Source organism: Triturus cristatus, chromosome 8 (genome assembly GCF_964204655.1).
Source record: "Triturus cristatus chromosome 8, aTriCri1.1, whole genome shotgun sequence".
Lineage (NCBI taxonomy): Eukaryota > Metazoa > Chordata > Amphibia > Caudata > Salamandridae > Triturus > Triturus cristatus.
Genome location: NC_140591.1, coordinates 192,074,180 through 192,101,901, shown reverse-complemented (window position 1 = coordinate 192,101,901; position 27,722 = coordinate 192,074,180). Strand labels below are relative to the sequence as shown.

Below are 27,722 nucleotides of genomic sequence, written 5' to 3'. Positions count from 1 at the left end.
ATTCCACAAAATCTTTACAAAAGGGTTTGAGGGGGACCAGTTTATCGACTATACTACCTTCAGTCCCCAAAGCATATCTACAAACACTAACAGAAGGTCCTAAGTCGAAAAGTAAACAAAATGCCGCATGATGCCGTATGTGCTGCCCCTTACGTCAAAACATTAGAGCATTACTGCATCACTAGGCAGGAAGATTTAAGAGTCTATCGGGCCACCCTTAATGGCGGAGCTTCGTCATGTAAGACCCTCGGGGATCAGAGTCAGGGCCCCTACTCTCTTGAGCCACCCGGCTCTACTGGGTACCCGTCCCAATGATCCCCAACAAAGGAAATCTCCTGCCAAAAGTGTGCAACAATATTTCAAAGAATACAAAAAGTGCAGTGCGATAGTGTGATAGTGCTTTAAAAATGACTACGTGGTCAAAAAATCTGTTTAATGTGGATTGACCAGGTGTCATGTCTAAAAAAAACAAATTAGTCAAAAACTTATATATGACTACTTCCTGACTTGGTCTGTCTAGGTCGACATGTTTCAGCCGATCTGGTTGTTTCACCCGGCTTTCTTCAGGACCTAATAATAATGATGTCAAAAAAGCTACTGCAGGATCAATTTGGTGCACAGTGGTGTGAATCAAATAAAAAATTCTCGTGAAACAATGTTATGTGGCCATAGCCACCCTACCAGACTAGCATGGTTTATGAACTCTACTAAGACTCCAACGCACGACCTATGAGCAGGGTATCAAAGTGGGCCCCCACTTGCACAACAATTGAGGGTTAAGCGGGAGAAGGATATATAGGAAACATCAATCAAAATGCAGGAGGCTTAGCAACCTCAGACACAGAGAAGGCACAGATCTTTGGGTGCTTTTATTAAAATGTATGCACCGCAGAGATCCCAGACGGGCAGGTTCAGCTAGATTATTTGAGCGAGGTAGAACTGCCTCAGGTGCGGAAGGGCAAAATAAATTGCTGGGGAGTCTGATTACGGGAGGGGGAAGTTCACAAGGCAATATCAGGCCTAAAATCTAATAAATCACCTGGGTCCGATGGACTAACTGTCCAATTTTATAAGACGTTCAGTTCCGATCTAGTCCCTCACTTACTAATTCATTTGAACTATTTGGCGGAATCAGGGACTGTCACATCCTCCATGAGTGAGGCAATTATTTCAGTAATACCAAAACAGGGCAAAGACCCAAAGGCTTGCAGATCCTATCGCCCAATAGCATTATTAAATCTAGACGCCAAACTGTATTAAAAAATACTGGCTGCCAGATTAGACAATCTATTGCCAAACCTGATTCTCCTGAATCAATCTAGATTTATAAAGGGTAGACAGACACATGATACTATTGAGTGAGTGATCCACCTAGTCGAGAAGGTGACCAAAAAGTCTAAACTGGCGGTCTTATAGGCTCTGGATGCTGAGAATGCCTTCGATCAAGTGGTACTTCTTACTCAATACCCTACGTAGGTTCTGTTTTTGTGAGCAATGTATTAACATGATTATGGCCAACTATACGATGCCCAGAGTCAGGGTTTCAATAAATGGGATAAGCTCCAAGCTCTTTCAGTTGGAGAGAGGGACAAGACAAGGGTGTCCTCTGTCACCCTTGTTATTTGTGTTAAGCATAGAACCACTCGCTGCCAAGATACCTCTAACTCCTAGCATTCAGGGTATCAACTTTGGTGACACAGAGCACAAGATATCCTTATTTGCAGATGATGTGCCATCATCTCTGACTTCCCCATGGACTTCTCTGGAGGCCCTCCTAGTTGATTTAAACCGGTTTGAACGAGAAGCGGAGTTTTGTGTCAAGTTATCCAAATCCTTTTGCTGAACCTAACCCTACCAACCACAGAAATCGAGACCTTTGGGGCATTAACGTCCTTTCAGTGGGCTAGGAAAGAGATTACATATTTGGGTATCAACATCACCCCCAAACTCTAGGATCTCTATCGCGCCAATTATCCTCCGTTGCTCCAACAACTGAACCTTGACTTTAAAAGATGGGCACTCATGTTTATCTCCTGGCTCTGGAGAATCCACGCCATTGATATCACCATTCTACCCTGTAGGAAGGTAGGATCCTTCTGCATGGTTACCCCCATTTTTGCCTGGTGCTATGCTGTAATTGACTAGTCTGACTGGGATCCTGCTAATCAGGACCCCAAGTCTCTCTGCTTTCTCCCTTAAATTGTTGTGACAGGTACATCCAAGATTGGATGCTTGGGTGCCCTTATAAGTCCCTAGTATATGGTACTAAGGTACCCAGGGCATAGGTACCTCAGAGGTCCCCCATGGGCTGAAGCATGCATTATGCCACCCATGGGAGACCATTCAAAATGGAACTACAGGCCTGCCATTGCAGCCTGTGTAAGCTGGTGCTAGCACCACTTACTAAAGATATAGGTTTCCTATATTTAGGGTCACTGCACTTAAAACCTATGTGACCCTCTAGCGGGCCTTGGCAATAATGAAGGTAAGGTGCATGGTTCTAAGTGAGAGGGTGCCCCTGCATAAACAGGACACCCCTACAGCCTATGGAGTCCATTCTCCCGGGTTGTCAGTGAAGCAGCCATATACCATATAAAGGGGCACCACGTAATTACGCGATGACCATCTCGCAACTGGCTGAAATGAATCCTATCATGTTTGGTATCAAACATGTTGGAATCATACCCGCACACCATAAACGGTGTGGGAGGTATGATTGCAAACAGTGGAAGAACCTTCTGTTGGGCTCTCAGTGTTACCGGTGCCAGCCTTCTGGACTCGACAAGAACAAAATGGTTGCTGCAACCAGAGACACAATGCTGCCCTCCTGCTGCTGAGCCAGGCTTGAGCAGGGTAAGGCAGAACAATATGTATCTTGTCACAGGGGAATTCCTGTCTGGGAGGTGTGACCACCTCCCAGACAGGAATTACTGTATTAGGGCCGGGTGGGTGCACTTGCCGGCGCCTCTAAGTCGGCATGAGGGGCACATTTGGTGTCCCTGTGCATTATCCGGTTCAAACCAGTTTTGGGAGCCGTTGGTTCCCGCTCTGGCACGAAACTGGACATGGGAGCATCCTCACCCCTGTCCAGACCATCCCTTGGGAGAGTCCCCTGAATCGTCCCAACCCTTTCCCTAAGGTACTTAAGGGCTTACCTGTGGGTGGGTCCCTAGATTCATCGTGGGACAAGATTTAGATCAGACACCACTACTCTTCTACCGTCTGGGCACTCTGGACTTTGTTGATTTCGTTTGGGCTCGACTTCGTCTCCCTTCCAGTCTGCTGCATCGTCTGTGCCGGTGCACCATATAGGAACCTTCCAAGGCCTGTGGGCATCAAGGACACCTGAAGGAATCTCCCTTGAAGTGAAGGAGTCACTTCCCTGCATTCGCAGGCACCGCAACTAAGTCAACCGGTCTGCTGATCCTGAGCTCCTTGGGACTCCGAAAGGTTCGGCAACACAGGTTGTAGTTCTTCATGGCTCCCGAGGCCAGCCCTGCCCTTTCACCAAGTTTGAGGCCAGCATCCCTTGTGGGGGCTGCAATAACCAAACCTCAGTTTGCCAAAGGCTTGGTGGCTTCCTTCCAGCAAGATCTTCGGGCTCCAAGTAGCCCCAACCTCAAGCACCTCCAGTGACCAAAGTCTTCATTCACATCACATCGGGTGCACCGTGGCCTGCATCTTTTGGTGAGCTGCTCGAGGTCCTCTTGCGACTCCAGTGCCTCCAGCCTGTGGGTCCTGTTGAGAGTCATCTTTGCTTCTCTTGGACTCCCCTGATTGCTCGGGGCCTGCCCTAACTACCCTGCTTGAGGTGAGTCCCATGGACCTTGCTGGTCCCGACATTGCACCTTCTTCATCTTATGCATTGGTTGCCAAGGCTTGTTGGTGCTCCCGCCGGACACCAACCCCTAAGCATTCGACATCCTTCGTGGGACAGCTTGTGTATGGTTCCTGGTCATCCTCAGCATCGCCTGGTCCTCAAAGCTGCAGAGTCAAGGTCATTGTCAACTCTCCTGCAACACCCAACATCAGAGGGCATTGTTCTTCCAAGTCTCCTGGCCACTCCTGAGTGACATAGACTCTGTCACCTCTGCTTACGGGTACCTCTCAACTAGAATCCACTTTCGGATTCCACCAGACACTTCCTCCTTCTTCAGCAGTGGCACTTTCCTGAAGTCCTCCATTGGGTTCAACAGCCGTTTCCAACACCACATATGCACCCGGCTATCCTGGTGTAGGTAACGTGGGTCCTAGAGTATTCACGGGCGGGGTGGCTCTCCAACTTTCTTCAGAATCCACTGGGAAGGCGCCTTCATCTTTAAAAATCCAAAAGCAACTTACACGTAGACTTGTACTGAGCACGCAGTCGTGTTTCCATATTGCACACGCTCTCCGTGGGGTTCCTAGTCACTCACCTTGGGTGGTTCCATGGGTCCCCAGTACTTCTACGTCCTCTCGACATTGTCTTGATCGGATTCGTGGTCCTTATACCACATTCTTAGTATATGGTTCGGTCCCCCCATGGGGCCCGCTGTGTATTCTGTGCCATTTACTGTATTTCTTTGCTAAATATTGTGTGCATTGCGCATATCTCCGGGTAGCAGAAATCTGTATGTGTTAGAGAGTATTATATAATAAATACATAGTTTTATCAATACTTTGTGTGGTTCTTTTTCACTTAATCTGTACTATAAGATTGCATTCTGTTAAAACAAGCTGCTTTACACTCTTTCTGGACTAAGCCTGGAGGCTGCTCTCCACAGCTACCACTTAGAGAGCTTTCAATGGTTATCTAAGACCTCCTAAATCACTATAATGGTTGTCTGGACTGGTGCAAGGTGTCCACTTACATAAGTGTACATCATATAGCAGGCCAGCTTCTCACATACCCAAACTGCTACACTTATTTCAGGGACTCCCTATTGAATTGGACTCTGAATTTCTCCTGGCAGGGCGAACCCTAGTGATTCACTTTATTTGCCAAAACCATAGGGCGCTGCTTCCTTACACTTTGTTACGCCTATCCAAATTGTCGGGGAGCTTAGGCCTGCCAGACTTTCATTTGTACTACAAGGCATCACAGTTGAGGTGATTCCTGAATGGTCTGCTTGTGAGTCAGATAAACACTGGCTCCATATGGATAGAGCGATAGTGGGGAGATATATCTCGGATTTGCTGTCGATGCCCAAAGAGGAGCACCCCTCTAATGCATATCTCAGCACCCCTACAAGGACCACTCTCAGGGTTTGGGACAATGTGAATAGAGCAGCCTCATGGACGAACTCCCCCTCTCCATTTTCTCTGATTCACTATAACCCAGCACTACAACGTGGCCCCTATGATGCCTGGAGAGATTGGGGGCTGTTTGATGATCGCCGACCTATTCCACAATTGGGACATTTTAACCTATGAGAAATGTCAAAGGGACTTCTGACTACCACCCAGCAAATTCTTTCACTATAATCAATTAAAATATTGGGTGCTTTAACAAGAGATATGGGTGGCTGCAATCAGGGAGCTTACTGCTATCTAGAAATTTCCTAGGAGGGGGAATATCACTTAGGGATGTATCTCCTTTCTCTATGCACTCTTGTTAGACCCTTAACACACCCTCAGACCACGACATAAGGAGTTCTGGGAGCGGATCCTGGGAGCCCCATCCCAGAGACATACTTGTTCAAATTGTGGAGAGATATCCCTCGGTTCAATCACTCGACTGGTATGAGGGAGGCTCATTATAAGCTATTATATGATTGGTATCTATACCCAACCAAACTTAAAATAATCTTTCCTAACTCGTCTGATCAATCCTGGAGACAGTGCGGTATTACGGGTGATTTTAGGCACATTTGGTGGCATTGCCTGACCATTTGTCCTTTCTAGACCAAAGTTTTTGCCCAAATGAAAAGATATTTTGGTGTATCCAGTGCCCGATAATCCCAGTTTTGCCCTTCTGGGGCTGAGGGAAGGTTCTCTTAAACCTCAGGCAATTAGAGACCGGACGGTAATGTGGCTTTGTCTAGGGGCAGGGAAATTGGCTGTGGCTGCCATGTGGAAACGTAAAGAGGCACAGGCGCTGAGTCAATGGCATGCAAGGCTACGGCATGCGATTACGATGGAGCATATAGTGACAGCCTCTCTGTCCCACTCGAACAAGGGCACTGCATATCTTGCAATTTTAAGGGTCCCCACCACTTGTGACCTCTAGAGCGCTGGGTGATCCAGGCCCTCTTCCCTCGTACCCATTTGATGCTCCTTCCGGGAGAGGTGTCCAAGTCCGCCTGCATCCTCACAGATGTCCCCATGTACCACTTGTCAGTTAGTTAATGGTTTATGATTTGGGTGTCGGGGGAGGGTAGAGGGGTGGGGTTTATTTCACTTTATTGGTTTTACTTACAGTGCGGATACTTTGCTGATTATTGGAAATTGGTTGATTCCATTCAAAGTAGAAACTGTGTATCCAAGTGGCAATATTGGACTGCAAAAGGCATTATGCTATATGTGAAACTTGCACTGTATGATTGTTTGGAAAATAAAAAATGTTTGACAAAAAACAAGAATGGAGACTAGCACCCTCTCGCCTGTGTATGGATGGGCTTCGTAGAGTGCGAAAACAATATACAGAACGAATGCTCAGAGACAATCCTCTCATATCAGTGCACTGGTGAATTCTGCAAAGAACAGACCAAAACGCCTGTTCGAGGTTCTCGCACCAACTATAGATCTCTCCATCACTTCAGCTCTTGAGTCATCAGTGGCCCGCTGCAACAACTTTGGGGATTTCTTTGATAAAAAAGTTAGAGACATCCATATCTAGATACTCACTAGTGAACCCCCAGAAATTGCGATTCTACCATGCAAGGCACTGCATCATCCATGGTCATCTTTCTCCCCAATTTCTGAACGCGGCCTAAAACGGACAATCTCCAAAGTAAAACCCTCAGACTACCCTCAGGACGCCATGCCAGGCTCTATTATCAAATCTCTTGCCACACACCTCTACCCCTTGGACTAACATGGTCAACGGCTCTCTTTAAGAGGGCCTATTTCCAGAATTACTAAGAGTGGGTCAAATCTCTCCGCTCTTGAAAAAACATTCTCTCGACCCAGAGAACATGAACAACTATCGCTCAGTCTCCACACTTCCATTTTTTGGCAAAGTCTCTGAATGTTGCGCAGAGTCCCAACTTACTTCACATATTCGAACAAGCAACCTTCTAGACAATCTCCAGCCACCAAAATACCACTCAATCATTCAAAGAGATAGGGCTGCAGGAATGGGGATTAAACACTGCTATGAAAAAAATGGAGAGTAAAAAGAAAGAAGTTCCACCTCACCTCTGTCTAATCCACCTATGTCCTCACCCATTACACTCCCTATGTCTGTTTTTTGCTGTTTTTTTGTGTGAAAACCTCATAGTTAATTCATTAATTCATGGTAAAGTGGGAAAGAAAGTGCTAGCTACCAGCTGCCAATAAATGGCCAACCGGCAATCGCTCCTGTCTAGACCGGGCAATTCCAGGCAAGTTCAAGTCCTGTGCAGGCAAGCCATAAGACTCAGGCAGAAAATAGCACCAGCAGATACCAAAACTGCAAAACTACTGCAATAGTGCTAGATAAAAACAATGCTGCTGGGTGTAAAAAACAACAGAACGGTCGCACTACTTGCACAGGCCAAGCTCACCATGCTCGCAGTGCACACCAACGTGCAGCTGACCCAGAAATCCGGAGGAGCCAAAGCTGGAGATGGACAGCAGGATGATACTGGTGGCGTGCGATGTGGAGACAGACCTTGGCATTGTACCACATTGCTTCTCAGGGCCACAGGTAAGCCTCTCTCCCTGATTGGCATTGCATAGTAGAATTTGACATCTCAAAGGTGGGATTCTTTGAGCCTAAGGTAAGGCCCTCTTGGCATTGCTACCATTCTGAACACCTAAGATTCCTTAAAAGGTGAAGACTCCACCATTAGGATCACACAAGCCAAGTCCAAAATTAACTAAGACCTGGAAGAAGAGAAGACAGGCTTGAGCAAGGGAAACTCTATGGAGCGATCGTGTTCACCAGAGAATAAGCCCCCCAGAGTCCAGTCTGGGGGCAAGTGCTCCTTCTCGATAAGCAAGCAACGCGTAGCGCAAAACTTACTCATGTACTAACTTTTATCGTTTTGGTCTGCATTACCTGGTGATGGACCGGTTTGTGTTCCTTCCCAGAATCAGCCCCTTTGTGTATTTATCCTAAGCCTTTCACTCAACCCGTATGATGGTCAAACATCTGAGTTCAGCTCACAGAGGTTGTACCTGGATGTGGGTGGTGGTTGGTGAGTTTCTACCCATGTGTAAGTTGGAGGTAAGAAAGTCTGTGACCCACAACAAGGCATCAGCAGCCACCAACTGTTATTTGTGCCACGGGCTAGTCATGAAAGCAACCCTTGCTCATGCTGATAAGGGTTTCACTTGGGGGGGACGCTTTTACCTGTCAACAGGTGTGGGGCTCTATTATGGAAGAATATATAAAAACATGCCGGGTTCCATCATGCAATTAAAGAAACAAGTTTCTGAAGGAAACTTACCAGGTTGACCAGAAGGATGAAACTAAGAGCAGGATGACTCACGGTGAGTGGGCCAGGGACACAGAACCCTGCACATCACATGCCCAAATACATTGGCACATTGGCAACACCCAGATTACCGGGCACTTCTTCAAGTATCCACAATTATCCTAGGTCCGGACATATCTTTAAATGCCCAAATAGTGCCTCAGATTCCCAGGCACAGCTATCAAATCCCCACACTTAGTTTAAAATGCCCCGGCACCAGCACATATTCTAAGCACAGCCATCATATGCCTACGAATTACCAATAAATGTAGAAACATAAACATCAATAGAGTACATGGTAGTTCATCTGGGCCATGGAGTTGTTTGCAAATAATCCAGGTAACCTTTCTGACTGAAATATAACATTCAGTTGTGTTGTCTCCTTGTTTCTCACAGTGCGCAGTGCTCCTTACAGCAAGATTGTTACAAACACCCTGAAAATATAAGTCCCAGAATTCACTGGACACCCCCTGACAATCTCGCCAGAAGCAGCAGCCAGCCGGCCACGAGACATGTTTACCAACAGAGGTGCACGCATGGACCTACACCAGAGAGTTCAGGCTGCCCTTTGCCTGTACTTTTACTTTGCTCGTAAATCCATTAAAAAAATCTGTCAGAATACAACGCAATAAGAGGTAATAATCTGCACTGCCAGGCACTTTGATATGGGATAAATTTCAGCTTTAGGGTACCAGGATCGCATTTGCAGCGTAGTTAGAACCAGTGAAAGCAGGTCTCTCACGTCCCCCTGGTTCATACCCGAGTAGCTCGTCCGGCACACATTCTTGCTCTGCATTCTGGGGCTTGCAGTTCTCCTTATACCATTATAAAACGAGGAATGCCAAACAAAAAATCTGGACTGGCTGAGCTATTCAAGCCCTTGCCTGAGATGTCTAAAGATACAATTAGGGGGAGGAGGGACCGGGAAATGAATGTTATGCTTTAGTATGTATTGCCATGTGCTAATATAGTGTGAATAAGAAGCCCGACTTCTACCTGAGATTGCAGCATGTCGGATTGGCAAGCAATGGGTATCAGGTGATTATTGTGGCCGACTTGATTGACAGGGTGCTCCGATGAGCCCTCCTCCTGTGCTCGGGGATTGGTGGACCTGAGGTCTCAGGGTATAAGGTCACACCCTGTGGTACTTGAGTCAGGGTTCTCAGGCAAAGATGGCGACTGGGAGTGCATGCGGGGTGCTGCTACTGGTTTTATACAGTCTTAGACTTGCTTTTGGTGCTGAGGTGGCAGCGCGGGAAGCAGCGCTCGATGAAAAGTCTTCCTCTTTGACCTGCGGCCCCCGCGGATTTCAGTTTGTGCTTCCGCCGCCTGCGATCAACGTCTCCTTCACTGTGTCTGTGAGAGGTAAGGTGGAGAATTGGAGTTTGGCGGGGGAGGGGGTTTGAGTGTAGTGAGGCACTAGGAGGGTAGGTGGAACTGGACATCCTCTGAGTTTGAAGTCTTAGGTGGGTGTGTTTATTTATTTATTTATTTATTTATTTATTTTTATATATATATATAGATCACGTTAGGTTCCTTGGTAATCAAGTGATCGCTTTGTGAGAAATTGGTGTGTTGGCTACAAAGATGCAGTGCCCCATCTGTTGGCTGCTCCTATATCACACGTCGAAAATGCTGGTTTTGCATTGCACCTTATAACTGTGCCTACAAGTCCCAGAATGCAGCATTTGGCAGATGTATTGCGAAGGTGTTGCATTTGAGTAAATGTCTTACAACCTCGTTATGGCTGTTCTCATTCAATACTTTGGGGAGAGGGGGGGTTCACAATGGATGTGTTCACTGTAAATTGACCTAATCCAGAGGAATATGTCACACTAGGCTATCTTCGTGCTCACAGCCGGACTGTATATTAATTTTCGTCGTGTGTGGGGGTAGGCGGGATGAAGCTCTGGGTCCTCCCGTCTGTTGCTGTCCCAGGGAAGTCCGGCTGGCTAAAGCTCACCTCTAGGACGCGTCCTGCTGCTGCTTTTCCACGGCAGTGGCTCTTGCTGAGATCGTCTGTCGTGGGATTCTGTGGCTTCATGTTGATTGGAGTTGCTTCTGTGGGCCCCGTGGTGAAGCTGCTTTGTTTTTAAGCTGGTAATAGTGATTGGACAGAGGCTGTGGTGGCATCTGATGGTTTGAAGGGCGGTGCCTGCTCACTGTTTGTTCCCTTATGTCCAGATCCGGCCGGGCTCTCTCATGCTCTCCAGAACGACACTGACTGCGGGACTTGGGTTGGTCGGAGACCAGATGACTCTCTAGTCATTGGCGCGGACTACACAGGGTGCTACGTGAGTGAGCAGGTGAGGAGCTTTGTAAACTAAAGAGTGCGCCACTGCTACCAGCATGCTAGGAGGGGGGGGGGGGGTGATCGGCTTTGGTCTCACAATTCATTATTTTCATCTTCCTGGGTGGGGGAGTCTGACTCACTGGGGGCATAGACTGACCTTTCCATCATGGGGGAGGCAGCAGGGATGGGGGAGGCAGCAGGGATTGCCTTTTAAAAGAAGTGTACAAAAATTATGGCTTGAGTTTACCCCAGCCGCTTGTAATTGCATTCTGTTATTGCACACCATTCCACCTCGGTTTGGACCGAGCCATGGGCAAATCAATCTTGCCTCTGCCACACAAACAGTCCAGCCTGAACTGGAAAACCAGCACACAGACCAGTTTTTCCCTGACTGGGGCTTGTCAGTTGGGTGCATTTTCTTCCCAGTAGCGCAGGGACATAACCTGGTCCTGGGAGGATGCGAGCTGTACTCTGTCTCCTATAGGATGAAGAGTATGTGATGACCCTGGAGATCACGGAGTTCTTTGCGACACAGAATGTCACTCTGGAGCAGCGCCTGAAGTGCCCAGTCTTGCCTGGTGAGTATGAGGTGGTCTCTGGCAGTAACCGCCTTCAGAGGGGACTACGGTCATCGCTGTGGTAACTTGAACCGTCTCTCCTTGCAGCCATGGATGCTCCCAGTCCTGATGTCTGCTCTACTGTCGCCAGAGTAGACCGGCTGCTCTGTGGCCGTCTGCCCATCACCCGGACTGCCTGCCAGGAGCTCGACTGCTGTTATGACCCGACCGATGCCTCCACCCCGTGCTACTTCGGAAAGCCAGGTTTGAGTTGAATTGTTTGGTTAGTGGTTGGACCGGAGTCCACAGGCCCTCCTACTAGAATGAGTTTTAGCTGCTGGCGCAGGGAGGCTATTCAGTCGTTGCATGCCTGCTCCAAAAACTTGCAGTGGGTAAGTAATGGTGCATCGTTCAATGGCGACTTGGAAAGATTTGTATCCTTTGCCGAGGTGGGCAGATATTATCACGGTCTGAGAATTTCCCTCCTCCTGGAGACCTTTTCAACTGGTGACCATTGGGCATATTTGTATCAGTCAAATCTTCCAATGTGCCTTCTTCAATCACTGGTGCTGCCAACGTTTGCAGACAGTCCGTCTCCCATGCAATCTGCAAGGCATGTCTTGGCAGCATTTACTTTAGGATGTGCGATACCTAATAAAAGCCTTTACTTCCATAATTGAGGACTTAAAGGAAAGGCCCATGAATGAAGGATGGCGTGGAGTGTGAAGGAAAACTCAACCAAAGATCTTGGACTAGTCTGATCTTTGAAGAACTACCTCCTATAGATTTGCCAGGCCAACCCTGCCCAGACGTTACTCTGGGCAGCTACAGAGCTGGTCTGGGAGGAATCGTGTAGACCTAGGCAGGGTAAGGTGTCTTTGGTCTGGTACGAGGCAAAACATGACCAGGTCCTGTAGTCCTGTCAGGTTTTTGAGGAAAGCTCTGCTTTTTGTGGCTCCTTATGTCTACTTAATGGCTTCATCTTGGGCTCTCCTATTAATCGTTCTGAAATGTTTACGTTTTGGGGAAAAAATTCGTAGGAAATCTGACTGGTAAAAAATGGTTGATCAGCCATGGAGAACGATCAAATTTGCCCACTTTTTTGTTTTGATCCCTCTAGTGACTGCCCAGTGCACTGCTGAAGGCCAAGCGACCATCGCCATCTCTGCAGACGTTGTGGTGCCACCTCTGAACCTGAGCTCCGTCCGTCTCCTCACTGTGAACAGTGCCTGCCCAGGACTTCAATCGCATCAAAACGAGGCCTTTCTCTTGTACCAGTTCCCCTTGTCCTGCAGTGGTGTTTCCCAGGTGAGTTGATGTGGAAGCCTCTGACATAGGGATTGGTGGAAGATTGTGGGGGTGCTACTTGTATTGGAGGCGAATGGCCACCTGGAACTTCCCAGTAAGCACTTATTTACTCTAGGGTGTTGACTGTTCTACATCTAAGTCTACTGGACTTCTCTAGCACATTATAATCACTACAGGTAAAGCTGTACATATTTTAATCGATGCATATCGTGCACAGTTTATACTGTTCTGTCTTCCAGTCCCTTCACTTCTCCTGCCTTTAGTTCGTGAAGCACCAGGCTCCTGATTGAGTTACTTCTGTCTTCTCCAAGGTCTCAGTAAACTGTTTTGCTCACTCTGTACATCTCGTCAACAGGTCGATGGTGACTCCACTTTTTATGAGAACAGACTGGACGCGCTCAACAGTGTGGTGACCTGGAAGGGGGCCTCCATCACCAGGGACAGCACCTTCAGGTAAGGTGCCCCTGATGGGTGACTGTACTTGGGGTAGGAAATGGGACATTTAAGTAGGAGGTGCTTGTCTGTGTGAGTGATCCGGGGGGGGGGGGGGCTTCCATGCCATTTCCCTTTTCAATGGAACAACCTCCCTGCAAGACCTTATAGGACACCCTTGGTTAAGAATTGTTTAATGCCAATCCTTGTGTCAGAGCGGTCGGCCTCACCTAGCCCTCTATGTACATGTCCTTTACTTGTTTTCACCTTACTCTGCCACAACCTCACTCCTTAATCTGTGCCTGTACTGAACTCCTTGCTGGACGTGGGACAAGAGCTTATCTGAACAGGCTTCCTGAACAGCCTGGTACAGGGCGATGACATGTCTTCCTAGTAGTGCACTACCAAACCAGAGGTGTTTGAGGACTCCTTGGTGCCAGTTTGTGGAACGGTCACCGCACATAAGTAACTGGCTCCAGCCCTTTTCTTGGAACCACTGCCCTTGATTCTGTTTAACTATAAAGTAGTCCTAGTGCGGACATTACTAGTCCTCAAAGTCGCACCCTCTGTGGGTTTTTATTTTTTATTTTAGGAACCTATAAAGGTTGACTTCTTGGGCACATCACCTCCATTTAGGAAGGAGGCCATTTTTCTGTACTAAGCCCAGCCCCCCAATCCCCCACTTGGATCTGCATCTTAGTCACTGACCAATGCTCCCCTAAATATCTCCTACCGTTGGTAGTCGATTAATCCTTGCGTGGGGTTGAGTGCACATGGAGCCATCTGTTTCTTACAAACCTCTTTTGAGGGAAGACCTTAATGGGGCTCATGGCCTGCCCATCCTCTAGAGGCAGTCTGACTGGTCCTGGTCATATGAGCGTTTTGACTTCATTTTATTCTAGTCTGAATTCACCTCAAGCTTGTTCTTTGCCTTTCTTGACACTGCGGGCTCTGGGCTCATCTCAAGATCTGACAGGCCTTTGCACTGGCTAAGCAGGTTTTTTGTTTGTGTGGTGTGCGGGGTTCCCCCCCCCCCCCCCCCCCCCCCCAGGTCCTTGGACTGGTGCTGTTTTGTGCATGGCGCCCCTACAAACTCGTGGCTCTGAGCACTAATAACATAAATTGAGGCACTGCTGGCCAACTATAGTGACTTGAGTCCTTGAGATTCACGTGTCCTACAGTGTAAGGACCTTGCAAGAGTGCCTGCCCATGACTGTAGGGTTCTGTACTCCAGCCAGTACCTGGTTTTGAATGGATGCTCCCTAAATCATACATGCACAGGGCTTTACAGCCTCCCTTCACCAGCTTCTGTGGTAAGCACACTTGTCCTGGTTTTTTTTTTTTTTTTTTTTTGTTTTGGTTTTTTTTCTCCACGCTTGCTTAACTTATCTGTGTGTCCGTGGATCACAAGCTCTTGGAATGGAGGGTGCAGGGTCGGACCTTATAGCAGTTTCTGTCCACTAACTTTGCCCCCCCTCTCCCCCATATGGGTGATCAGCTTGGAGTCTGCATCTGGGGAGGTGACACAAGGGCTGCGCTTTCATCATCCTTGAACAGCCCGCTTGGAACTTATTATGGATGAAAGCTAGAGCCCAAGCTCTGGTCCGATTATGCTTTTAAACGTTTCACCAAATAGGACTGTGCACTGCCGAATCCACCTCATGGCTCTTTAACCCACTACCAGACACTTCTGCCCCTTTATTTCCCTCTTGCCGATCCCTGCTTTCTCGCTGACCATCTTTTCACTCTTCCCCTTTCTGTTTTGCCTTTTGCTTGCATCTGCGTGATGTTCCCCAAAAATGTGCTGGTGGACCCCCCTCCCGCCTGCTCAAATTAAGTAGTGCCCCTCTGTACTGATTCTTGCCCCGCTGCATTGAGTCGTTGATGCTTCTGCTCTTACTCCTCAGGTTGACCGTGCGTTGCATCTTCAGCAGCAGGACCAGCGGTGCTTTTGTCCCACTGCAAGTGGAAGTCTTCACGCTACCACCACCTCTGCCAGTGAGCAGCCCTGGACCCCTTTTCCTGGAGATGAGGCTCGCGAAAGGTACAGGGCCTCAAGCGTGTTCTTGAATAGCCGACAAGATGGTTAATGCATGTTTTACTCTCTCCTTCCTGACCATCCTAGGTTAAAATCATACCTGGCTGAGCTCAACCTCTTCAGTTGGATTCCTTGCTATGCAAAATTCTCTCCGGGCTTAAACATGGAGTTTGCACTGACTGGTTGTCACTACCTCAAATTCTCACAGCCAGATGCTAGGACCCTAGCAGGTGAAGGTGGCTGGGGTATCGTGGTCCTATAGTGGGTTGTATTTGAATTCTTAATGGGCTTGAGGCCTTTCCTGAAAAGCTTTGACACTTTAACCAAGTTATGTCAAAGACTAGGTTTGCATTTTCGTAGACTTGTTAGAAAAACTGAGTAGAAGGTTAGAGCTTTTCAAAGTTTTGCTAAATACAAAATCTTTGTGATCAAATGCTGCATGTGGGAATCCCAAGTTATTTCAAGAGGGATCCCTAGTGCAGAATGATTTTGAAGTGGGTGCCCGCCTAAATTTTATTATGGGTCCTCTTGGCACGATTCAAAACCTATCGTGTGTAGGAGAAACCTCTCCGTTATCCTTTCAACCTCCCAACAGGGTCTATGGCCTTCCTCGGGATACAGATCCCTTCTAGTTTATTGTTAGACCTGGCATGAGTCCATTTTTTTTCTGTTTGCCTCCTCTGTTTACGATGTTTTTGCTGGATTAGTGCTTTGGCACTGTGCCACTGCTGATCAGTGCCACAGTGCAAGTGCTCCCTATGTTAAATTGTTACATTGATTGGTGTTACCATGATTGGCTTGGTTGACTTACTGTTCAGACCCTAGTCTAGTGCACTGCGTGTGCCAAGGGCATGTAAGTTAACTGCTGCTGGTGGGCTTGCAGCACGGGTTGTGCCACCCACAGAAGCAGCTTGTAAAATGTGTCTCAGGCCTGCCACTGCAGTGCCTGCATGCTGTCCCTGACTGCCATGTCGACTTGGCAAGGAAACCTACTTGCCAGTCTCTAAACCTTCACTTTGCCACATTTCAGACACCTCTATGGTAGGCCCTAGGGCCGGGTGCATTGTTGGTAAAATGTAGGTCATGCCCTGATGTGTGTGGCATGACCTAATAGTGAATTACAGCCATTTTCGTTTTTCACTATTGAAGGGCTACCTGCCTCCAATAGGCCAGACTGATTATTCACTCCATTATAATCTATCTGACTCAGGGAGCATGGTAGCAGGTCGAGTTTAGTATCCCTGAACTCGGAATTTAATAACACACCCTTTAGGATGGATGGTTTTTAAATTCTATGTTTGAAAATAGCCCTTTTAGAAAGTGGCTATTTTCTTGTCCAACTATCCACCGGTCTCTGCTGGTTTGGTGTGTGTGTCAGGGGCTGGGTGGCTCCCGAGGTCTGAATGAGTCAGTGTGGGGTGAATGAGGCATTTACACATAGAGTGAGGGAAGAGTAGCCTGCCCTGCCTGACACAATACTGGCTCCGCCTCCTGCTGGGCGGCTGAGGACTCTGCCCTGCTCAGTGAATAGGCCAGGTGCCTCTGCCTGGCAACACCCACAACGAACCTGAGATGGGGGGGGGGAAATTTCCCTGCTTGGACAAAGGGAACAAAGGAGAAAAGGGGTATAAGAGAAGGACCCCTGAACCAAAGACTCGGATCACTTCTGACAAGGAAACCTGTACCAAGGACAAGAAGCCTGCTGATCTAAGGACTTGCCTCCCCTTTCTGCCAGAGTGCTGTTTTGCTGTGGAGGAACCTGAAAGCTGCTTCTTTATTTTTGCCAAGGAACAAGGAGAGAGGAACTTGGTGTGTACTCTCTGAACACTTGCTAGGAAATCTCCAAGGGCTGGAAGAGTGCCAGTCTCCTGCTGAAGTCACAGGGCCAAAGGACTTCACCATTTGCTGAATTGCTGGAAAGTGTTGTTTCCAGTACACAAGGGAAAATCTGCAGTCTCGACGCCGCCGAATCCAGCTCGACATCGTGAGTAACGGCTCCCGAGCCTTTGATGCCGGGCCCGATCGACGCCAGCAGCAATGCCAGTGAGCAGTGGGTATCGGCTCCACCTCCAAGCGACCCCCGTCCCGACGCCACTGCTGATCGCATCGACTCGACGCCCTTCTCGACACCGTGAGCGCTGCTCCGGCCCGACATCCCTCGATGCCGCTGCGGATTGACCCGACTCCGAGGCACGATCGACATCTCGACGCCGTGGATCATCGTTTTCTACGTTTCTCAAGGTACTGTACTTGTGGGGTCTGTTGCAACTCCAGGCTCGACGTAGCGCTCCTCGCGGTCGACGCCGAACCTTGGGAATCTTGTAGACTCGCCGTCGTGTGACTCCTGTGGGGGTTACATTGTTGCCAAAGAACTGTGCTCAGAAGAATACTTTGCTAAAGAACTGTTTACCAAGAAACCTTACTTGAACTATTTTTTTTCCTTCCAAAGAGTATTTATTAAGACTGTGGTATATTTTTGTTATTTGGTCTTGTGCTAAGCCTTATATAAAAATCCTATTTTTATAATAACTTCTGTGTCGTGTCCATCTGTAGTGTATTCACTTTATTACTGTATGTGGTCATAAATGCTTAACACACTGCCTCTGAGATAAGCCTGTCTGCTCTGCCAAGCTACCAAGGGGGTAGCAGGGGTTATCGGAGTGTGTAATCCCCTTTCCCTGACTAGAGTTGGTAGGTCCCTATTTGTCAGAAGTGTATACCTCTGCCAACTAGAGACCGCCGGTTCTAACATTGGTGGTCAGCGGTGAGGATTGAACTTTGCATTTATGACTCATGTGCAGTGATTAGTGTACGCTACATAGTGAAAGCAGACCATAACGCAGCCACAATCTGTTTTTGGTAGGATATTCTATTTTTGTTCTCCGCTTTCCTGGAGCTTATTTTTTAAACCCTGCCAGTTTTGACCATGGAGAATGCCGGAGCTGCTACACCTGTGGAGATTGTTGTGGGGGAATTTGATAAGGAGAAAGATTCCTACACGCTAAAAGATCTAAAAGGATTTTGCAAGCAGTTTAAAGTTCCTACCACAGGTGTCACAAAGAGACGACTTCCTTAAAGTGCTGAAGGCCTGGTTAGAGGCCAGAGATCCCTCTGATCCAGGGGTGGTACCGGAAGAGAACCTGAATGGGCACGTGTCATCTCCCGGCAGCAGTGTTTCCTCTAAGAGCCTTTCTCCTGAAGAGTTGGAAGACAGGGAGAAGGGGAGGGAATACAAGTTAGAGATGGCAAAACTTAAATTAGGAGGGCAGTTGGAATTGGAGAATGCAAGAAGCAAGAGAGAAGCTGAAATGGAGAGCAAAAGATTAGATTTTGAGAGAGAGAAGTTAGCATTTGAACGTGAGAAGATGTTGAGGGAGATGGAACTTAAAGAAAAGAGTTTTTAGAGTTGAATCCCTCTGGTGGCAGCGCTCCATCTGTGCCTGCAGAAAGTAGGTTTTATTTTCCTAAAGATGTGATCAAAGATTACAGTAAGAATGAAGATATTAGCCAATGGTTTAAAGTGTATGAGTTAGCATTGTTGGCCCACAGGGTGCCTGAGAAAGATTGGGGAACGGGGTTGTGGAGCCGCTTTTCAAATGAAGGGAGAGATACCTTGTTGAGCATGCCTGAAGAGGAAAGGGCATCTTATACTCATATGAAAAATGCTTTAATGCTGAGATATGGCTTAACTCCAGAAAAGTACAGACAAACCTTTAGAGAATGTAAGAAGTTGCCTGGTACTACGTGGGTTGAATATGTGTCTTTTTTTTTTTTGAAGAGCCATGGATGGTTGGATAAAGGGTAGCAAGGTTGATAGTTATGATGCTCTTTATGATTTGTTTGCTTGGGAGCACTTGTCTAATAACTGTTTTCCAGAGCTACGCCAGCACCTTGTTGATAGCAAGATATCTAACCCTAGAAAACTTGCTGAGGAGGCAGACCGCTGGGTCAGTACCAGGGTCCACAAGGGTCCAGTGGGAGACTCAGCCAAAGGTGGGCAGGGTCCCCAGCAGAAGAGTGGGGGGGACAGGGGTAACCAGAGGGAGTTCCTGAAAGGGCTCCAAAGTAATCCCCAAGGGAAGGGTTCCCAGCCTCCCCCGGTAAAGAAGCCAGAGGCCCCGACAGGTAAACCTGTTCACAGGGGCCCCATGACCTGCTATGTTTGTAAGCAGGTGGGACACTGTTATTATGATCCCCGGTGTCCCATGAAGGATTCCAATGCACCTCCACGTGCACCCCCTCGTCAGGTGATGAATGTAGCCCTGGGAGGGAATGAGATGGGTGCCCCGGTGGGTGGGGTCCCGCAGAAATGTCCCTGGTCTCTTTAGGAGACGTGGAAATGTTCCCTCCAACCCCTCTGCCTAATAACACTAAAATATAGGCAGTGGGTGACCATTAATGGCCATAGGGTGGAAGCTCTCAGACAACGGAGCGAGTGTGACAGCTGTCAAGTGTCACTTGGTGTCCAGAGAGCAGGTGGTCCCTCATGCATTCTACCCCATTGTAGCTGCTGACCACTCAGTCAGTGTGAGGTAGCTCAAGTTCCTTTTGAGTGGGGGGGGGTCTCAGGTACTCTTCAGGTTGCTGTGAGGCCCGCCATGCCTGTTGATTGTCTCCTGGGCAATGATTTGGAGGACTCCCCTTGGGCTAAGGTGGAGAGAATCGCATCTGGAAATGTTGGGTCTGCCTGAGTGGGTGTGTGCGACCACCCGGTCCATGTCAGTTAGTAAGGGTGTTGATGGGGCCCTGGAGCCTGAAAGTATGGCCCAGGTCCCAACCGTGAAGAGAAGAGGCAGGGGGCGCGGGAAACCGTCCCCCATCGTTCCCGCGGTCCAGGAGGGAGCAGACCCTGAGGGGGATGCCCTGGAACCGACAGGAGAACAAGTGGCCGAACTGGGTGACCTGCCCGAGCTGACCCATTGGCAGCAGGATGGTGGTCCCTCCAGGGAGGAATTTTGTGCTGAACAGAAAGTGTGCCCTTCTCTTGTGGGTATGAGGCAGCAGGCCTCAGCCCAAACGACAGGTGATCAGTCAGGATCACATTGGATTTACTGGGAGAACGACCTCCTGTATAGCGAGCCTAAGGCTGCTGAGCCTGGGTCAGCCCGTGTGCTGGTGGTACCCCAGCGCTTCAGAGCCTTCCTACTGGGGTTGGCTCATGACGTTCCGTTAGCTGGACATCTGGGGCAGGACAAGACCTATGACAGGCTTGTCACCCATTTTTATTGGACCCAGATGAGAAGGGATTCCGATATCCATTGTAGGACCTGTTAAACTTGCCAGGAAAGTGGGCGGAAGCAGAAGGCTCCCCTCCAACCTTTTCCCGTCGTCAGTACCCCCTTTGAGCGAGTGGGAATTGACATTGTGGGGCCACTGGACCCCAAGACAGCCATGGGCAACAGGTTTATCCTGGTCTTGGTGGACCATGCCACCCGGAAGCCATCCCTCTCCGAACAGTGACGGCCCCTGTGGTGGGACGGGCACTGATGGGTGTTTTCTCCCGCATGGGGTTCCCCAGAGAGGTGGTGTCAGACCGGGGCACCAACTTCATTTCTTATTATATGAAGTCTCTGTGGAAGGAGTGTGGGGTAACCTACAAGTTTACCACTCCTTACCACCCTCCAGGTAATGGGCTGGTGGAGAGATTCAACCGGACCCTCAAAGGCATGATCATGGGTCTTGAAGAACCGATGAGGCGTAAATGGGACGTCCTCTTGCCATGCCTGCTGTTTGCTTACCGTGAGGTGCCACAGAAGTCTCTAGGGTTCACTCCATTTGAGCTTTTGTATGGTCACCCGGTAAGAGGACCTTTGAGTCTGGTTAAAGAAGGCTGGGAGCAATCTCCCAGGAAACCTCCCCAGGATGTATATAGCTACATGCTGGCCTTTAGGAACCAGACTCGGCGCTTCAGAGATCTTGCTCAGGCAAATCTGGAAGCCAGCCAGGAAGAGATGAAGCGGTGGTACGATCAGAATGCCACTCTGGTTGAGCTTCAAGCTGGTCAGAAAGTTTGGGTCATGGCCCCTGTGGAACCTTGTGCGCTCAAGGACAGGTGGACTGGACCATTTGAGGTTGTGGAGAAAAAGAGCGATGTCACCTACTTGGTGGACTTGAAGTCTCCCAGGAACCCCTTCAGGGTCCTGCATGTCAACCGGTTAAAGCCCCACTTAGAAAGGTCCGCAGTGGGCATGCTTCTTGCCACAGATGGTGGAGGAGAGTGAGCCTCTTCCTGACCATCTGTGTGCAAAAGAGAAAGATGGGTCAGTGGATGGTGTTGTCCTCTCTGACACACTGACCCCTGAGCAGCAGCAAGATTGTCGCCATCTGTTGGTACAATTCCCTGATCTGTTTTCCTTAATCCCTGGTGTCACTCAGTGGTGTGTCCATGATGTGGACACTGGGGACAGCACTCCTGTGAGGCACAAGGCCTACAGGGTGACTGAAAAGGTCAGAGCATATATCAAGGAGGAGGTCTCCAAGATGTTTGCCTTAGGGGTGGTTGAGTCCTCTAGCAGTCCTTGGGCCAGCCCAGTGGTCTTGGTCCCAAAGGCTGCAGCGCCTGGTGCTTCACCAGAACTTCGGTTCTGTGTGGATTACCGAGGACTCAATTCGGTCACCAAGACTGACGCGCACCCCATCCCCAGAGCTGATGAGCTCATCGATCGGTTGGGGGCTGCCCAGTACCTTAGTACGTTTGATCTAACGGCTGGGTACTGGCAGATCGCCTTGACTGATGGGGCAAAAGAGGTCTGCATTCTCCACACCAGATGGGCACTACCAGTTCCGGGTGATGCCCTTTGGGATGAAGAATGCCCCTGCCACATTCCAGAGGTTGGTTAACCAGGTATTGGCCGGGCTTGAAGATTTCAGCGCCGCCTACCTGGACGATATAGCAGTGTTCAGCGCCAGCTGGGAGGAACACTTGCGCCACCTCCAGGAAGTGTTGTTGGCCCTGCGCAGAGCAGGCCTCCCAATCAAGGCCAGTAAGTGCCAGATTGGGCAGGGTTCAGAGGTGTACTTGGGGCACCAAGTAGGGAGCGGCAAGGTGGCCCCCCTGCAACCCAAGATAGATACCATCCTGGCTTGGGAACTACCCAAAACCCAGACTCAGGTGAGAGCCTTCTTGGGTCTCACAGGTTACTACAGGAGGTTTGTCAAGGGGTATGGCAACATTGTGCACCCCTTGACCTCGCTGACTTCCCGGAAGCAGCCGAGACTTGTGATCTGGACTGACGCCTGTCAGAAAGCCTTTGACACCCTGAAAACTGCAATGTGTACAGCACCGGTCCTCCAGGCACCCGACTTTTCAAAAGAATTAATTGTCCAGACAGACGCTTCAGAGCATGGTGTGGGGGCTGTTCTAGCACAGATGAATGAGGAGGGCCGAGACTTACCTGTAGCCTTCATCAGCCGGAGGTTACTTCCCAGGGAACAAAGGTGGAGTGCGATAGAGCGTGAGGCATTTGCTGTGGTCTGGGCGCTGAAGAAGCTAAGACCCTACATGTTTGGGACTCACTTCCGGGTTCAGACAGACCACAGGCCCCTCAGATGGTTAATGCAGAGAGGGGTGAGAACCCAAAGTTGTTGAGGTGGTCCATTTCCCTACAGTGGATGGACTTTACGGTGGAACACCGCCCTGGTACAGATCACGCTGATGGTCTGTCTAGATTTTTCCGCCTTAGTGATGAGGACTCCCTGGGTGAAGGGTAGTTCTCCCCACATTTCAGCTGGAGGGGACACGTGTTAGACCTGGCATCATTTGCATGAGTCTCTCCTCCATTTTTTTTCTGTGTGCTTCCTCTGTTTACGATGTTTTTGCTGGATTAGTGCTTTGGGCACTGTGCCACTGCTGATCAGTGCCACAGTGCAAGTGCTCCCTATGTTAAATTGTTACATTGATTGGTGTTACCATGATTGGCTTGGTTGACTTACTGTTCAGACCCTAGTCTAGTGCACTGCGTGTGCCAAGGGCATGTAAGTTAACTGCTGCTGGTGGGCCTGCAGCACGGGGTTGTGCCACCCACAGAAGCAGCTTGTAAAATGTGTCTCAGGCCTGCCACTGCAGCGCCTGCATGCCTGACCGGACTGCCATGTTGACTTGGCAAGGAAACCTACTTGCCAGTCTCTAAACCTTCACTTTGCCACATTTCAGACACCTCTATGGTAGGCCCTAGGGCCGGGTGCATTGTTGGTAAAAGGTAGGTCATGCCCTGATGTGTGTGGCATGACCTAATAGTGAATTACAGCCATTTTCGTTTTTCACTATTGAAGGGCTACCTGCCTCCAATAGGCCAGACTGGGCAGACTGATTATTCACTCCATTATAATCTATCTGACTCAGGGAGCATGGTAGCAGGTCGAGTTTAGTATCCCTGAACTCGGAATTTAATAACACACCCTTTAGGATGGATGGTTTTTAAATTCTATGTTTGAAAATAGCCCTTTTAGAAAGTGGCTATTTTCTTGTCCAACTATCCACCGGTCTCTGCTGGTTTGGTGTGTGTCAGGGGCTGGGTGGCTCCCGAGGTCTGAATGAGTCAGTGTGGGGTGAATGAGGCATTTACACATAGAGTGAGGGAAGAGTAGCCTGCCCTGCCTGACACAATACTGGCTCCGCCTCCTGCTGGGCGGCAGAGGACTCTGCCCTGCTCAGTGAATAGGCCAGGTGCCTCTGCCTGGCAACACCCACAACGAACCTGAGATGGGGGGAATTTCCCTGCTTGGACAAAGGGAACAAAGGAGAAAAGGGGTATAAGAGAAGGACCCCTGAACCAAAGACTCAGATCACTTCTGACAAGGAAACCTGTACCAAGGACAAGAAGCCTGCTGATCTAAGGACTTGCCTCCCCTTTCTGCCAGAGTGCTGTTTTGCTGTGGAGGAACCTGAAAGCTGCTTCTTTATTTTTGCCAAGGAACAAGGAGCGAGGAACTTGGTGTGTACTCTCTGAACACTTGCTAGGAAATCTCCAAGGGCTGGAAGAGTGCCAGTCTCCTGCTGAAGTCACAGGGCCAAAGGACTTCACCATTTGCTGAATTGCTGGAAAGTGTTTCCAGTACACAAGGGAAAATCTGCTGTCTCGACGCCGCCGAATCCAGCTCGACATCGTGAGTAACGGCTCCCGTGACCTGAGCCTTCGACGCCGGGCCCGATCGACGCCAGCAGCAATGCCAGTGAGCAGTGGGTATCGGCCCCGGCTCCAAGTGACCCCGTCTCGACGCCGGTATCGACGCCAGTGAGGAGTGAGTATCGGCTCCACCTCCAAGCGACCCCCGTCCCGACGCCGCTGCTGATCGCATCGACTCCCTTCTCGACGCCGTGAGCGCTGCTCCGGCCCGACATCCCTCGCCGCCGCTGCGGCTTGACCCGACTCCGAGGCACGATCGACGCCGTGGATCCTCGTTTTCTTCGTTTCTCAAGGTACTGTACTTGTGGGGTCTGTTGCAACTCCAGGCTCGACGTAGCGCTCCTCGCGGTCGACGCTGAACCTTGGGAATCTTGTGGACTCGACGTCGTGTGACTCCTGTGGGGGTTACATTGTTGCCACACTGTGCTCAGAAGAATACTTTGCTAAAGAACTATTTACCAAGAAGAAACCTTACTTGAACTATTTTTCCTTCCAAAGAGTATTTATTGACTGTGGTATATTTTTGTTGATATTTGGACTTGTGCTAAGCCTTATATAAAAATCCTATTTTTATAATAACTTCTGTGTCGTGTCCATCTGTAGTGTATTCACTTTATTACTGTATGTGGTCATATATGCTTAACACACTGCCTCTGAGATAAGCCTGTCTGCTCTGCCAAGCTACCAAGGGGGTAGCAGGGGTTATCTGAGTGTGTAATCCCCTTGCCCTGACTAGAGTTGGTAGGTCCCTATTTGTCAGAAGTGTATACCTCTGCCAACTAGAGACCGCCGGTTCTAACATTTATACTTCCTCGTAGTCACTATATTGTAGGGAGAGATGTGTGGCAATACTTGCCCTTGGTGTAGACACTTGAAAGGCGTATTTACAAAAATAAAACTAAGCACCAATTATTTTGTCTTCCCTCAAAGGATCTCCCATAGTCATTTACCAACAGCGATATTCACGATCCCCCCCCCCCCTCCCCAATGTATTATCGGTGTCTGTAGTTTTTTTTCTACATAGGAAGAATTAAATTTTCCACCCGAAATTAATCTGTCTCTAGTCCTAATATTTTCACCTTTGAATTGTCTAATGACCTGGCGTGAGGTTTTCCCAACAACTGGGATGTCTTTACCAATGCTTTAATACCCAGTCAAAGTTGTATCATTTGCCAGTGCATTTGTGTGTTGGATGTCTTTGATGTATTATTGAGTTGGTCATGAGATCAGAGCTCATCTACTTCCAGCCTGGCTGCAGCAGATTGAAGATCGCCAGAGAAGCTCTTCAGGTTTGAGCTGCTACTACATGGAGGACCCAATTGTCTTGCGTATCACTGAATAGAACGTATAACTGGCCCCGCTAGCCTGGCGATTGGTGCTAACCTCTAGTTATTTCTACACAGATCAAATGTACAGTTCTTACTACACAACCAGCGAGTATCCGGTGCTGAAGGTCCTTCGGGAGCCTGTATTTGTGGAGGTTCGGCTTCTGCAGCGAACAGACCCCAACTTGGTGCTGGTTCTGAACGAGTGCTGGGCCACCCCTTCCCGTAATCGCATGCAGCGTCAACAGTGGCCTATCTTGGTGGCAGGGTGAGTGTGGGATTAGGTTTGGAATGGATTTTGCCTGTCGATTTGTCATGTTTTTTGACTTCCATGTTCCATTTTTCATCCAGATGTCCCTATGCTGGAGATAATTACAGGACGCAGGTCTTCAACAGTGCTGCTTTTTCTAAGCTACAATTTCCATCGCACTACCAGCGCTTTGCCGTCAGCACCTTCACCTTTGTTGGTGATGCTCAGCAGAATTTGAGGGGCCAGGTGAGTTCTCAGGCTTTTACATGTCACTTTTTTAACTCCTTTGGCAGACTTGTGGCTACACTTTGTTTTCTGCATAACTTTCCTTTTGCCACAGCAGAAGGACTTGTCTTCTGGTATAGATGCTGGTGGAGTATTCAGGCCCTTATCCCACCTTCTCTTGCAGGTCTTCTTCCACTGCAGTGCCTCGGTGTGTGTCCCTTCCGCACAGAGATCCTGCTCTCCTTCCTGCCCATCAAGGAAGAGTAAGACTTGGTCCTTGCATGTTTTGTATTAAGCAGTGTCCAGGGTGGGAGCTGGTGGTTGATGTTGGGCTAATTGGCCCACTGCTTCCCCACTGCTTCCCCCTGGATTCACACTGTTGGTCCCCTTGCCTCTAGCTTGTACTATCTACGTTGGGGACCCCAATTTTGAATTATGAGCAACCTTTGCTTGTTTCTCTTTCTATGTAGAGCGAATGGTGGAGGATTTGTTGACCAAGGATGTGAATATTGTGACCGAGGGCCCCGTTTTCTTTGTCAAAGGAGGAGAGATGGCAGGTATGTGAAAAGAGTTTCTCCTCCCCAATTACTAAGTGGCACCAGGCATGGAGGGGGGGGGGGGGGGCTGCATTTAATAGTGCTTTCCACTGTATAATGGCTTCAGATTAAGGACTTGTGTTCGAAGGATGCCTTCTGTGTCCATGTTGAGCAGTGCTGCAAATATGCTTTAAGTCACGAAGAACAAGATGTAAATACTGCCGTGCATGGTCCAACATTAATCACCAATAATGTGAATGTCTGAACTTGCTGTTCTGCCCCATCCATTAAACCTTGCGGGGGTGGGCATTGGGTAAATGGAGCCAACTCCAAGAATTATAGTGAAGCAAAGAATGGGTCTACTGCACCAGTTACCATCTGTACTCCTCAATTACAATGTGCATGGAGTGAGTGAAGTAGCCATGATCTAGTTTACCTAATGTTACATAAATGTTGCATTCTTCCTCCTTAGGCTCTCGAAGCACCTCTGAAGAACCCTTGATACCAGGATGGGCCAGAGCAGCTGTATTTGCAGTTGGGTTCCTGGTGTTTCTTGCTGTGGCTTGTCTTGCTTTGGTTCAGTTTGTCAGGCTCTGGAAGCAACGCAGTAAATCATACACGCGGAACAGCAGTGTTGAAGACCTAGAATAAAAATATTTACTACCAGTCCCAATGCAGTGTCATGTGTTTGTGTTCTAAGGGCTAGTTCTAGGCTGCTTGATAATTGTTGATTGTTGTACCTGGTCCTCTTTGCAGGTTTATTCCCCCAAACATTTTGCCTTCCTTCTGTATTTTATTTGAAGGAAAAAAAAATTCTGACCTTTATTTGTTGGCTTTAGGACTCTAGCACCAAATGGCAGTAAGTGCCTCAACTGCATGTGCTCTCTCCCTTAAGCAAGTTGTGATTGGTCTACAGCTGTTTGGCATATTTAATTTACCTGTAATTCTCTTGTACAGTGTTCTCTCCACATACCCAAGGCCTGTAAGTTAAATGCTACTAGTGGGCCTGCAGCGCTGCTTGCACCACCCACAG

At 48.8% G+C, this 27,722-nt stretch overlaps 1 protein-coding gene across 1 annotated transcript; it reads left to right on the top strand.

Moving 5' to 3' along the window:
* The first annotated feature begins 9,742 nt into the window (after nucleotides 1–9,742).
* LOC146801820 (zona pellucida sperm-binding protein 4-like) lies at nucleotides 9,743–27,362 on the top strand. The gene is made up of 12 exons (XM_085621317.1): nucleotides 9,743–9,965; nucleotides 10,785–10,906; nucleotides 11,378–11,471; nucleotides 11,559–11,714; nucleotides 12,571–12,758; nucleotides 13,114–13,211; nucleotides 15,098–15,234; nucleotides 25,757–25,946; nucleotides 26,030–26,174; nucleotides 26,338–26,416; nucleotides 26,624–26,710; nucleotides 27,162–27,362. The coding sequence occupies exons 1-12, from the start codon at nucleotides 9,773–9,775 to the stop codon at nucleotides 27,338–27,340; spliced, it is 1,668 nt and encodes a 555-aa protein (XP_085477443.1). The 5' UTR covers nucleotides 9,743–9,772; the 3' UTR covers nucleotides 27,341–27,362.
* The last annotated feature ends 360 nt before the right edge of the window (nucleotides 27,363–27,722 follow it).